We start from the raw sequence: 14,008 nt of genomic DNA on the forward strand, positions 1-14,008 counted from the left end.
TGGCGGAAGAACATGCCATCCTCATCACCCTCATCATCACCATCTTCATCACCTCAGCAGTCCCTCTCAGACAGCGGTCAGCCATCTTGGATGGATCTGGCCAAGAGGAAATCAATGGCCTGGAGTGACAAGAACATGGACTGACAGAGCAAAAAGAAACAGAGAGAGAGAGAGAGAGAGAGAGAGAGAGAAAGACAGAGAGGGAGGATTCCTTTTTTTTTAAGAGTGATAGAGAGATGGAAAGAGACCACAATCTAGGAGTGATGGGAATGAAGAGAGAGTTGGGGATAGTACACCTGGAACTCAGCTATAGTGGATAGTGTTACTCTCAAATACACAGAAATGATGAGACATGCTGTTGTTTGTGAAGGCATGTAGGGGCATTGAAGCGAAGACCGTATATTTTTCCCCGAGTATTTGTATGTTTTCTGTTTCTCAGGGTTTAGAACATATTTGCAATCCTCATCTGTGACCGTGTTTGACATATCATTTTGAACAATTATTTCTCAGTAAAAAACTATCCTAGAGATTTATGAATTCAATAAATATTGATGTATGTGATAAAATGTTTCAGTGTTATTTCAGCCATTTGTCTCTAATTGTTTATGATGAATAATAAAAGTAAAGGTCAGTGTGCCATTATTGCTGTCTACACAAACAGAGTATAATTTTTGTTTCTTTATATAAAGATATTAGTGAATGGCTTCATAAGAGCTATTCCTCGGCATCCCAAGGGATGGCGCTGTGATTATTTTGTGTTGTCGACTGTCCTAAGTACCATTACAAAAATTCGAAAATCATCGAATCACACTGCGCATACACGTGAGTTTGTAAACAAACGCAGGAGGACGGCAACAACACCGACCGACTAGATGAAGTTACATTATCTTTCCCTGGCATTATTTGCCACGACATTGTGCCTTTGTGAAAGCTATACTCTCAGGAACTCTGTGTCTTGGGCTGTCACTTCCAACGATGTAGTGGTGGAGGGAGATCTAGACGCCGTATCAGAAGAGGAGGTCGCCCCGGCTCTGCTGGACAATGGTGGGCTGTGGAAGCAAGCATATCCACCCTCTCTGATACGAGAAGTTGCAGAGAAGCCTAAAGAAATCGTCAAAGCGAAAAATGAGGATGCGGCGCCAGTGTCCTCTGCGTCCAGGGTCTTTTCCTATCGGATGGAAGAGGTAAAAGCTCCCGCTAGTGCTCCCTCTCCTCCCCCGCATCAGGAGACAGCGAGAACCGCTAGATACATGGCGCATTACAGCGACTGGGGACATCTCGCCACCATCTCCACACAAGACATGGTACTACTTTTACAGATATTGTACTAGAGTGTGGCATTTTGAGCCCACAGCTGTGCTGCATTACTTCCAATGTTATATAACAAGCCCCCAAACGTTCTCCTGAATATGCATGCATGCACTTGCTTTTCCAAACTGCAGCATCGCACTCACTCAACCCTTTCGATCATATTATGGGCAACGTCTTGGCAACAGGTGGATTGGATTGTGTTTGTCATGTTATTGTATGTCTATCATCTGATAACATCGTCGTGTCCACAGATAAAGGGTCTTCCTTTTGGGAATATCTTCTCAGTCAGTGATGGACCAATGGACAACAGCACAGGAGTCATCTACTTCTACGTAACCTCTATGGACAACAGTGTAGCAGATATTAGGAGCTTCCCTTTCGCCTCTCTCACCTTCTCAGAGGCTGAGGGAAACTTCTGCAGGTTGGGCACTGCAGACACTCCCTGTTTATTGTTTTTACACCTATTTTAGGGAGGTGTCAAATAGAATAGACACAGGGACTACTATAAGCTCTGCTGATACAGTATGAGCCACAGGAAGATCATGTCTAAATTCCCCAAAACCGTCCCCTTCCCTGCACATCCTCCCAAGCTGACCTTTATCTTATATTCGGTTCAAATATGAAAGTAGTATGTATGTATGTATGTATATGTAGTTTAAATTACACCTGAAGTTTTCCACTCCACATAGTGGCTGTTTCTCCCCACTGATTTCACAAATTTACTAAGATTATGTGAATGGCAACTCTTCGGTTCTGTGTCCTAGGCAGAAGGTGTATGACCCTGAAGATCCCAGGTGTGCCAGACTCACCTTGACAGGCAAAATGGTGGAGGTGGGCCCAGAGGAGCTGGAGTTTGCCCAGGAGGCCATGTTCTCCAGGTGTGTGTGTGTGTGTGTGTGTGTGTGTGTGTGTGTGTGTGTGTGTGTGTGTGTGTGTGTGTGTGTGTGGACCAATACTGTTATCCCACCGGTAAAGGAAGGAAATAAAGACTATGTATGCATTTATGTATGACTGTGTGTGTACCTAGACATGTGATTTTGCTTAATGCTCAAATTTCTTCCTCCAGGCACCCTGTGATGAAGAAATGGCCAGTTGGACACAAGTGGTTCTTCATGAAGCTGGAGCTCACTCAGGTCTGGCTGCAGAATTGGGTGGGAGGTGTGTCACTCATCCCGCTTGAGGACTACTTCAAAGCCTTGCCATACTGAGAACAACCTCATCGCCAATTAATCTACTGCAGTATAAAACAATACAAAACGGGCTGATATCAATTACAGTCTGTACAAAAGTTGTTATCTTACCATGTTATTACACACAATGCTTAACATATAGGCATAATTGAATAGGAAAGGTGCAGATGTTGTAGAATCTAATGGTTAGAGAAGGGGGTGGGGGAGTAGTTGACTAACAGTCTCTGTTAACTTCTGGTACTCTAGACTGATTATGGTCTTACCACGTGTAAGATGTATTTGAACTCCCATCACTCAGTTTGCGCTAAGAGCAAAAAGAGTTATCAAGTCTCAAAAGATGTGTGTGCGAACTTTGCCTAAGCAGACACAATAGATTGCTATCTATTAGTCTATTTTCAAGATTGTAGTGAATGTACAGAATGATTTATAATTTGTGTTCATTTCAGATTCTCCTTATTTTATAATACCACTTCTTCTGCTCAATAGTAAAAACAAAAACCTAGATATAGGCACATGTTTGGTTGACGAAAGACATTTTCATCATATTGATTAACACTGTCTCAAATCTCTAGTCACTGATGTGGTGCTCTCTGAATAAGTCTAAAGAGAACACCTCTGAAATGCGAGTCAAGTCTGCTGATGATGTACATCCAAGGGGCCGAGATGTAATTAGATTGTGATATGTATATTGTTATAATATATGCGTATACACTGCCATGCACATACACATGTATTTGATCAAATAAATTGAATGTTTTCCCCCTTATTTGTATATTGATGGATAAGTGTGGGGTTTTAGTGTTTGTCTGCCAAGCTGATGAAATACGCTGATTTCATCACTTCGCTGCAGAATTATATTTTGTACTGTAGACTAACTGCCTGATGTCAGATCAAGCAGAATCTTTGCCGCTGCTGTTCAAAGTATTACCGCGGGATGGCGTTCTTTAACCATAATCAAACTAAACTAATGGATGCTAATCTGGACTTCAGAAGTTTGCTAAATCGAAACTTGTGTTAAAAAAATACTGGGCATTATATTTGTTTGCAAATAGAGGTTCTTGGAAATGTCGAAGATGACCAATTTAGCTTTCTTTCTTGCTATGTTTCGGTTATTCCCTGGCACCCTTCATGAATTCTGCACTGCGGTGTGACGGTAGCCCTTCTATGGGCGGCGACTCAGGCCGTGGTTTGACAGAAAACTTGGGTCCACTCGTTTTGTACGACGTTCTCTACAGGATGGGCGGGGTTTACACAATTTCACCTCCGCGGTGTTCAACTCGATGAGCCCGACTGAGGAGAAGACAAACAAAACAATAACGATACGCACGTGGTGGAGATACATATTGAGGAAGAGAATATTTAAAGTTTTGATCATTTATAACTGCAGTCTAACAAATCTAACATTATAAGAACAGTGTCATTACACTATAGCAATTGGTTAACGATTGCTGCGTTTCAGGTCTACCAGATCAGTATAATTTGTCTTTTTTTATCGGTGACGACGACGTTCACGCCTCCCCAACACTCGATTACAGCGGCGAACTCCTCCCTTTACGTCAAGGCCCTCCCGGTTGGTGTACTAATCGAGTGGACCCCTTGTCTTAACTGTCTCGTGAGAATGTTTTGAGAAGACTACTTCTTCCAAGCAGTGGTGGACACTTCTTTATCTAGCTAACGTCAACGAATTTGAACACCGTCTAACATTTACGAATTGTATTTCCATGACAACTAGCGGAGGGTAAGTGGTTCCCGAACAAACATCATTTCCTAAATGCTTAGCTAAAACTGTTGTCCATGAAACAAGTCGAGAGCCTGTTGTGAACAGCAGTTGTAACTAAACTAGGCTAGCTAGAGCCGAGGCAGAATAGCCAACCCCTGCAAGCACAGCAGCAGCATCGTTTACGGGGCCAGCCAGATTTAGAGTTTGCTGCTACTGGCTATCCTACTAGCTGTAGGTGTCTTGTCCATGGTTTAGCTGGCTAGTAGCTAGCTATTTGTCAATGTTTCTGAGTGCACTTCTGGTGTCTTAGCGTCTTAGCTTGCATGGGGATGTTGTATGAGGCCACGTACTCTGGGCTAGTGGTAAGCATATTAGAGATCAAGATTAGAGGACCACTATCCAACATTCACCATATCCACCAATCCAATATCTAACCAAGGTAATAGTTTGATGATTACTGTGATCAGCTGATTGTAGGGCTGTGTATATTTCCTGGACATGTCCAACTGACACCACCTTCCTCTTTTTCCTAGATTCCTTCGTTCAAAGCTGTGGTACGACGTGGAAACTGGATCTCTCATTTGCTTCCCCGTCATCATCGGTTGCTGGTTGTGCATTGAATGAGGGAAATAAATTGCCACAACATGTTCCTATCACGGGGATTTGTAAATCACCCAAAAGCCTTGGAGGCAGTGCTGCCTCGTGACTGACCGACCACCCTTGAAGCGAGAGTGAGAGAGCGCTTACTGGAGCAACAGTCTATTTCAGAGCTGTAATCACGACAGAGACAGGCGGAGATAGAACAGGCGACACCTCTGCCTGCTAGCACAGTCATTCAAGCCTCCACCCGGTCCAGTCCCCGAGGTGCATATCGAGCTCCCGTATGCACGCGCCACCGCCTTGCGTGACACCCTGAAGGCAGCAAGAGAGGCACGGCAGCCCCGGGGTCCCCGCGTGTCGTGGATAGAATCGCTGAAATGAGATGAGGCTCAGAAATGGAACGGTTGCAACTGCGATTATATTCTTCACGTCGTTTCTCAGCCTGTCTTGGTACACAGCCTGGCAGAATGGCAAAGGTAAGAAATCACACCTTAATAGGCCTGTTGTAAGGCAGCTTAGACAGGCAGCCAACCTAACGTTATTGGATAGTAGTTTTTGATTGACAGATCAGGTCGGTGACATATGGCTCGCTAAGGCAGGAACACATTTTGTAATTGGACTCCATGATATGACAGCTACGCCAAATACAGAAACAGTATATAATAGGTCTTATTTTTACCAAGCTTCATCGGTTAGTGTCTAAGCCTTGTGTGTGTGTTTCCTACATAGTATTTATATTTCGTTGTTTTATGTCGTGTTTTATGTCTGTGTATTGGCTAAGAATCACATTCATCCCTTGGGGAATGCGGGGTATGTGTCACACTTTTCACGCTGTCTCACACTTACTGGGCACAATACATCACAATGGTATGGATGTCATACCAAATGAAAGAAGGAAGTCTTGGGCACATATTTTGTATTCATTACATCTTCATATCTTATTTCAGTACGGAGTTGTAGACCGTTAAATAGAGTGTGCCCCATCAGCGGGTAAATTGTCACACTACGTGGGGTAAGTTGTCACATTGGATTATCAACAAATAAGAACACAACTAATTCATTGTGAATATTGATTTTAATTTCAAATTCAAAACCAAATTCAACTTCATTAAAGAACTCAAAATAAAAACAATCATGCCTTTCAATCAAATGTAACGCTGGCAGAGCACACATTAATTAAGTGGCACAACCACATTACTTTGAAATCGAACGTTCTCTGGCGTGCACATAGATCCACGGTAATTGTTGGAATCGGAATGTAATACTGCAGATAACTTTCTTAAATGTTTAAAGTCTTAACAAAACAGCCATGGTGTAAACACACTAATGCACAGATATGTAACAGCCTATATGACATACATCCATATCTGACTAATCAGACTCATGAGAGTCACAGTTCTGGCACACATAAATTGCCTGGCCTGAGGTGCAAGCATCATGGGCCCATTTGTTGCATCTCACACACTTCATCCAAGTCTCCTTTGGAAGGCTGTTTGAAAATGGCTTCACACAAACAAGGCAGAAGCATTCCTCTTCATCTGATGATGTCTCTTCTATGATTTTTCTTTTTTTAGCTGCCTTCTTGTTCTTTGCAGATCCAGATTTTGACTCCCCCCTTGCTTCCCTTTCTTGGAAACAGCCTTTTGCTAGATTGTGCCTTATTATTTTCCATTTCTAGCTTCACTGGTGTGTCAGTTAGAATTGCTGTTTTGCACCGTTTTCTTCCTTTGCAAGCTGGTTTTTCAGGGGCTAGCTTTTGGATATGGCCGGATGTCCTCTGGAGTTGGCATTGCTGGGCAAGGGTGAGCTGGTGCTAGCATAAGAACTGGGCAGGTCTGTGTCTGAGCTCGTGCTAGGCAGGGCTGGAATGTTGCTGGGAACTGGCAGGGTTGGGTTCTGAATGGGGCGATCTGTAACATAGGATGGCGCAAACTTGGTTTCCAGAAATACATCCCTGTTGTACCCCAGCCACCCTAAAGCCAGCCTGAATGTTCAAGGGGCTTGCAGCCAGAGGATAGGCGATTGCCACAATCCCAGGAATGTCATAAATTGACATTGTCTTCCCGGGACTGTTCCTCATCCAGGCACCACACGCGGTGTTGATTTGCCTCTTTAGTGGCCCGTAGACAGACCTGTCTAAGGGTTGAAGCCGATGGGAGCAATGGGGCGGGAAGGACAGCATAATTATGCTGTTTTTTTTTGGGCTTAATTGAGTCCATCAATGGACAGATGAGACTCGTGGTTGTCCAAAAGGAGTAAACAGGGCTTCTCCTTTGAGCACTTCGTAAGCTCGACGAAATGTTTCAGCAAGTCAACAAAGTGCACATCTTTCATCCACTCAAAGGGATTTGCCCCTCTTTTGCTGCCAGGTGGCCCATTGATCAGGAAATTATTGTGGAAGTTGACACGGGGGAGGGGGAATATAAAATATGGAGGTATACTATTCCCTGTGGCTGAGACAGCACAGGCCAGTGTGACGAGGGTTCCCCTTTCAGCGGAGGTCAGTGACCCTATTTGTTTGAATCCACGTCTGCCCACCACTTTGTCAGGTTTATGTACAGTGGTCACCCCAGTTTCATCTACATTCAATATGTCTCCTGGTCCAAATTGATATCTCTGTAGCACTTCTGCTACACTGTCGAAGAAAGCAATAACATTTTTTCTGTTGAAGCTACTTGCCCTGGCAAGGCTAGTTGCCTCTAGCTTTCTCAGTGACAGTGTTGGGTGCCGCTTTAAGAAGCCTGTAAACCACTCCGAGCTGGCCTTTTCTTTTTCTGCCCACATTGGCGCGAACTTCAGCTGGTGTGCCACAGCAAACTGGTAGGCAAGTCTTCTGACCTCACTTAGCATTTCATAACACCACACTAAATTCATGACACTGTATGAAGGAGTGTGTGTGTGTGTGTGTGTGTGTGTGTGTGTGTGTGTGTGTGTGTGTGTGTGTGTGTGTGTGTGTGTGTGTGTGTGTGTGTGTGTGTGTGTGTGTGTGTGTGTGTGGATATACTGTCTCATCCAGTAGGCATGTAGTGTGTTAGTAGACACACACACACCCACCAGAGCCTGTCTTGTGTAGTCCAGGGATATGTCTGCTGCATGTGAGCATGTTCTATGTCTCTATTTATACTGGGGCAAATTGTCACATGTGAAGGCCCCAAAGTCATTAGCACACGTCAGTTTTGGACAAGTTGTCTCAATGTTGGCTAAATCTCAAGGTTAGCTCAACATAGGACTGCAGCTAAAGTATCAAAAGACACGTTATTGTCTCCTCTCCTCAGTGCAAAATTATAATTTTGAACATTCATATCGAACAAAATGTTATTGCATAAAATGTAAAGTGTCAGTTTTTTACTTTTGAAGGGGAAAAATAAGAAACTTGTGCTCATCTCATATTAGAGTGACCTTGACCACATGTGAATAGGAAGTTGACCATAGAAGATGTAGTCACACAAAGTAGCTATTTGATTTTTGAGATAGCGCCTCTAGTGTTGGAGGTATGAACAGTTTGACAGCTTACCTCGTATCTCCCCTCCTTCTCGCAGACAGACATGGGCAATAGCATCCAGCTACCAATGAGGGTTAGTTATCTAGGCCTAAACCAGATTCAGTAGAGTTGCAAGGCACAGCCATTGACCTTCGCATGAAACTCAGCCTGCCAACAAGCAGTCTAAGGTGTGTGTGTGTGTGTGTGTGGGAGAGGGCACTGAAAAAACTGTTTTACCTGTTCCAATTCTGCTTTCTTTCTTGTAATTTAAACCATAATTTACATATAGGCCTGCCATGTCAAGTGTTCAAAAGTTATCCCTGAACATTTGTGTGCTGATAGCACCAAGTCATTACTTACAGTACACGCATGTTGAAGCATCTCTAGCACATTTCACATTCACACCAGTACACACTACAGTACACAATAATAGGCTCATGCAGTCATGTCTGGCAGGCACTAGGCCTGTATTGTCTGAGGCTGAGGGCCCAGGGTGAACTGAGTCCAGCGGGGAACAGTTATGGGCGGCAGTGGATTGTTATCAGCCAAGGGTAAATAATTGTGGCCTTTAGATAAATTCCAAGCCAAAGCTTCAAAGTGATGACTGTTTGTCAGTGCAATGGAATAGCACTGGTCTTAAGTTAGTCTAGCCGAAGCTAGACTGATCTTCAAAATGATGCATGTAGACAGACATTTAGCTCATTGTAAAACTTAAGCCGATGGTGTGTGTGTATAAATGTCAGTCTTCTGTAGAGAGTGTGTGGTGAGATACCACACATGATACCTAGATATCATACCAGGAGGGAAATGGTTTCCAAACCCCAAGCATGAGAGTGACGTTCTAACTGTAGACATGTACATTGCTTCGCCGCTGTGAAACCGAGCATCAGAATGGGGAAGAAAGGTGATTTAAGTGACTTTGAACGTGGCATGGTTGTTGGTGCCAGACGGGCTGGTCTGAGTATTTCAGAAACTACTGATCTACTGGGATTTTCACGCACAACCATCTCTAGGGTTTACAGAGAATGGTCCGAAAAAGAGAAAATATCCGCTCACTGGGCGAAAATGCCTTGTTGATGCCAGAGGTCAGAGGAGAATGGCCAGACTGGTTCGAGATGATAGAAAGGCAACAGTAACTCAAATAACCACTTGTTACAACCAAGGTATGCAGAAGACCATCTCTGAACGCACAACACGTTGAACTTTGAAGCAGGTGGGCTACAGCAGCAGAAGACCACACCGGGTGCCACTCCTGTCAGCTACGAACAGGAAACTGAGGCTACAATTCGCACGGGCTCCCCAAAATTGGACAATAGAAGATTGGAAAAATGTTGCCTGGTCTGATGAGTCTCGATTTCTGCTGCGACATTCAGATGGTAGGGTCAGAATTTGGCGTAAACAACATAAAAGCATGGATCCATCCTGCCTTGGGTTCCGTATCAACGGTTCAGGCTGGTGGTGGTGGTGTAATGGTGTGGGGGATATTTTCTTGGCACACTTTGGGCCCCTTAATACCAATTGAGCATCGTTTAAATGCCACAGCCTACCTGGGTACTGTTGCTGACCATGTCCATCCCTTTATGACCACAGTGTACCCATCTTCTGATGGCTCCTTCCAGCAGGATAACATGCCATGTCACAAAGCTCACATAATCTCAAACTGGTTTCTTGAACATGACAATGAGTTCACTGTACTCCAATGGCCTCCACAATCACCAGATCTCAATCCAATAGAGCACCTTTGGGATGTGGTGGAACGGGAGATTTGCATCATGGATGTGCAGCTGACAAATCTGCAGCAACTGCGTGATGCTATCATGTCAATATGGATGCATCAGTTTCTGAAGCCCCCGACACAGACAGTGATCCACTGTCAGGCACATCAGGGATGCATTTACAGACACACCAGTTGCTGAAGGTACATTTTGCATGTTCATGTTGGAGATCTACTGTATAAACTGTATAACATTTTAAAAAAAAATTCTACCTGTGGTAGTCTATAAGCTTCTTTGCTGTTATTTCAATTAACACTCAAACGTCTGCATTCAAATATTTTTTTATTTTATTTTCAGAACAAGGCCAAGCAAGTGCATCGTCATCACAAACTGCAGAGCCTGAACGCCCTTGCCACGTTTTTCTCTCGGACTCAACTTGTCTCTGATGTGGTCCTGCAAAATCAAGAACAGATTCTCTCAACATTACGAGATATTTCCACAACTTCAATTTCATTGACTTCTGTGTTAAATAATATAACCGAAAAAAGAATTAATGAAACACTCAAAAGCAAGTCCAAATAAAATGTGACACTGCAACTGGCTTGTGTGGAATTACTTGTTTGTTATTCACCACCATTTAAAGGTTAAGTTTATTTAAAGCCCAATATCACTGTTTACAGTCTCAAAGGGCTTTACAGGCCCACAGGTATACAAAACCACATGCTAGCCTACCTCATAAGCGGCCAATTAACTGCTGCCAAACGATAAGGTGCGTCCACTGGGCATTTCCTCCACAGGGGGTATCTGATCTGGAAGTGACACGCCACGTCTCATGGCCACGTTGTGCAGCGTACAGCAGGCCATCGTGATCAGACAAGCTTTCTCCGGGGTGTATAGAGCTTTCCACCAGCGGAATCAAGGCACATCCACCTGCCTTCAGCACTCCAATTGTGCGCTCTACCACAGAGCGAGTGCGTGTGTGTCTGTGTTTGTAAGAACGCTCCTGTCTGGTCTGGGGGTTTGCAAGCGGGGTCTTGAGCCATGGAGTGAGGGCATAACCTCGGTCACCTATGTTAAATTTGTATAAAGTTGAATTTTTATAAAGGTTAAACTGGATAGTGGTTTCCATAATTACAAATCACTTACCAATCGGCCACCCGTCTCCACCAGCTCCTTGAGCTAGACGCATCCCCACTGAGCTGTTCTGCAGCACAAAGGAGTTGTGTGCTCCTCCGGGCCAACGGGCCATGACATTCAGAAGGTGGCAGTTTGCATCCATTATTCAGACATTAATGGAGTGGTACAGCTTCCGGTTGAGGAATGGGAATGGATCTGGAAAGGGCGCTTTGATGCATATGTGCAGTCTACAGTGCCAATGATATTTGGGAGTCCAGCTACAGCAAAAAAAACATTCTTAATTTTTGTCTGTTGGTTAGCACTGTACGGAAACTATATGTACTGGAGCATGAATGATATGATAGCTTTCAGTACTCTCGGAAGCGCACGACTCAAAGAAGACTGTGAAATGCCTGACCTGTCTCCTATCTCTCTCTGAAAGGGTTCTCTGGCTAAAACTCAGAGTGCGCTAAGTACTTGTAGGTGTGGAGGCACAGGATTGACCGGCGTGTGTTTTGCCTAAGTTGAGGCTCCAGAGTATTGCACAAATCTAAAAGCAGTGCTCTTCGCAATCTGAAACGGCTCAGCAGCCATTCGTCCGTCTCATCAAATAGATCTGTGCGTTCTCTGCAAAGCCATTCAGAACGCAATATCATGGATGCAATATCATGGACGCAGTATCATCCAAGGGTTTTTATAGTCTTAATTGGGATCAATGGACCAATAGTATTTATTTAGCCCACGCATTTAATAATCCAATCATTATAATTACTCAAAATCATATGATAATCTAAATTTGATTATACGATATTCATGCGTTTTTTTTATGTTCCTCAAATTTAAAACTTATGTTTACTTGCGTTGGACAAACAATTTGTGGACTGTGAACAAGATGGTCTGGTCGCATGCATTGCTCTTGTGTTTTTTTGGCCCATTCTTCCACACAAACAGTCTTCAAATCTTGGCGGTGGAGTGCATTAGTACAAAGTATTAAATAAATATCAGTAAGCGTGTTATTATATTATTATACTTTTTCCCTGTGTCATTTCACATTATTACACACAACTTAATTTCTGAACGTATTTTTTTTGGTTTCTTTGTATGTATGGATTACTTGGGTTGTTACCAACATCTGGTGAAAATATCATGTCAATAGCATCTTTGGAAATATATGTACTGAGAAAAATGGTGACGTGTTCAATACTTATTTCACCCGCTGTATATATAAAATATCTGTTTCTTGTAGTTCACTGCTGACACTGAACATTCAACCCTTTACATATGTGTGGGTCTGTGATTCGATGTGTTGGGAGGGGCGCAGACACCTCCTCAAACGTCAGCCAGAGGGATGTTAAAAGTAGCCTAAATGGGATTGCACAAAGCTTTGCATTCATGAATGCTTGCAGCTCAGTCTGGCCCACAGAGCTTTGCTGTGTATTGCTCTGAGTTGCTCTCTGTTTCTTTCTCTCTCTATTTCCATACCACCCCCTCACTCTCTTGCTCTTTGACCCCCCCCCCCCCCCCCCCCCCCCCCTTCGGCCTGCCTCTCTATCTTCATCTCAAGGCCTCTCCACTCTTCTCCTATCCTATCCACTCTTCTCCTATCGCCCCGCCCCGCCCTCTCTCATTCTCGTTGGACCGGACATTCTTTAACTCCGTTCGGGTGTGGGTGTTCAAAGTCTACTTATCCTCAAGCAGTGAGTCACTCTGAAAATGAAGTGTTGGAATCCTCTGGGTTAGTGGACATTCACAGAAAAACTGGTTCTGGATGAATCGTGGATGGGTGTGTTTGTCAGGAATAATCTGTAATCTGTAAGGCTTCTCTGTGTCGGGTGTCATTGTGTCATCGCCACAATGGTAGCCTACATGGAGAAAGACGGGCTTAATCGGGAAAGTCTCATGATCATACGAGCCTAATCAACACAGAGGTCAAAGGAACCAAGTTCAAATCCCCATCCTGTTTCATCACCCCTTCCTTTTTCTTTCTCCATAAATCTACCGCTTCCTTCCCTTCCCTAGCTGTCTGCTGGCGTGTTTCTCCTCCCAGTGCTGTTCCGCCATCAGATCATTCCAAACACAATGGGCCCAAAATAGCCATCGAAAGGCCTGATCATGGCGAATGAGTGCTTGGGGAGATAAGGCGAGGGGGGAGAGAGGAATGCTGTTGCCTGTGCCCTTGGAACGAGGGAAGAGAGAATGAATGAGAGCCGGGCTGTGCGTTTCTCCTTTTGTGTTGAGTCAGTGTGTGTGTTGTGAGTGAGTGAGTGAGTGAGTGAATGAGTGACCCCCCTGCCCCCCCCCCCAGATTAAAGGAGAAGAGGACAGTGCTGACACGAATGAGACTGGAAGAAGACAGTGCTAACACGAATTCCGAGCCTTGGCCCAGAGACACTGGGTGAAGTGTTTCTGTGCCCTACCCTTCGGTACGAGGAAGGGAGGGTGACCCTCTACACACACTACAACAAATGTCCCCTCCAGCTAACCCTAACCCTTTAGCCCAGACAGTCCTCTCTCACTCTCTCTTCTCCTCATAAACAGGAACAGGCGCCTACAGTCTCAACCCCTCATAAGTTATTTGGCCCTCCTCTCTCCCTCCTCTTCCTCATTTCCTCTGCTCGACACTGTTCCCCATTCAGTCCCTCAGCCTGTTCTACTCAGCATTCCCAATGATTCCCACATTCTTCCGTCTAATTAGGGAGGAGAACAAGCCCACTGTCGAGCCATACCATTGCCATTTTTGTCCTCTCGCGACAGCTCGCCCTTATTTCTGTTCCCCGCAATCTCGCTCTCTTTTATACGCGATCTGCCCCCCCCCCCCCCCCCCCCGCCCCCTCCCTTTTACAGTCTGTAAAAGACTGGGGCCATGTCTTGCATC

General features: G+C 44.5%; 2 protein-coding genes across 2 annotated transcripts in view; both read left to right on the forward strand.

Moving 5' to 3' along the window:
- The first annotated feature begins 835 nt into the window (after positions 1-835).
- On the forward strand, positions 836-3,258 carry creg2 (cellular repressor of E1A-stimulated genes 2). Its single transcript, XM_083682502.1, has 4 exons — positions 836-1,304; positions 1,563-1,732; positions 2,076-2,189; positions 2,378-3,258. Exons 1-4 carry the CDS (start codon positions 873-875, stop codon positions 2,517-2,519), a joined length of 858 nt encoding a protein of 285 aa, XP_083538628.1. The 5' UTR covers positions 836-872; the 3' UTR covers positions 2,520-3,258.
- An 859-nt stretch (positions 3,259-4,117) lies between these two features.
- mgat4a (alpha-1,3-mannosyl-glycoprotein 4-beta-N-acetylglucosaminyltransferase A) overlaps positions 4,118-14,008 on the forward strand; it is a 28,353-nt gene continuing 18,462 nt past the window's right edge. The window contains exons 1-2 of the mRNA XM_083681742.1: positions 4,118-4,239; positions 4,755-5,297. Of these exons, the coding sequence (XP_083537868.1) occupies positions 5,204-5,297 (94 nt within the window). The 5' untranslated portion in view covers positions 4,118-4,239; positions 4,755-5,203. The remainder of the gene's footprint in view (positions 4,240-4,754; positions 5,298-14,008) is intronic.

This window comes from Argentina silus (assembly GCF_951799395.1).
Source record: "Argentina silus genome assembly, chromosome: 12".
Classification (NCBI taxonomy): Eukaryota; Metazoa; Chordata; class Actinopteri; order Argentiniformes; family Argentinidae; genus Argentina; species Argentina silus.

Bases quoted from the DNA above. Each gene is read 5' to 3' on its own strand.
- creg2 (XM_083682502.1), top strand. From the start codon at position 873: ATGAAGTTACATTATCTTTCCCTGGCATTATTTGCCACGACATTGTGC. The intron at 1,305-1,562 runs GTACTACTTTTA...TCGTGTCCACAG, and splicing joins CCATCTCCACACAAGACATG to ATAAAGGGTCTTCCTTTTGG. The intron at 1,733-2,075 runs GTTGGGCACTGC...TCTGTGTCCTAG, and splicing joins GCTGAGGGAAACTTCTGCAG to GCAGAAGGTGTATGACCCTG.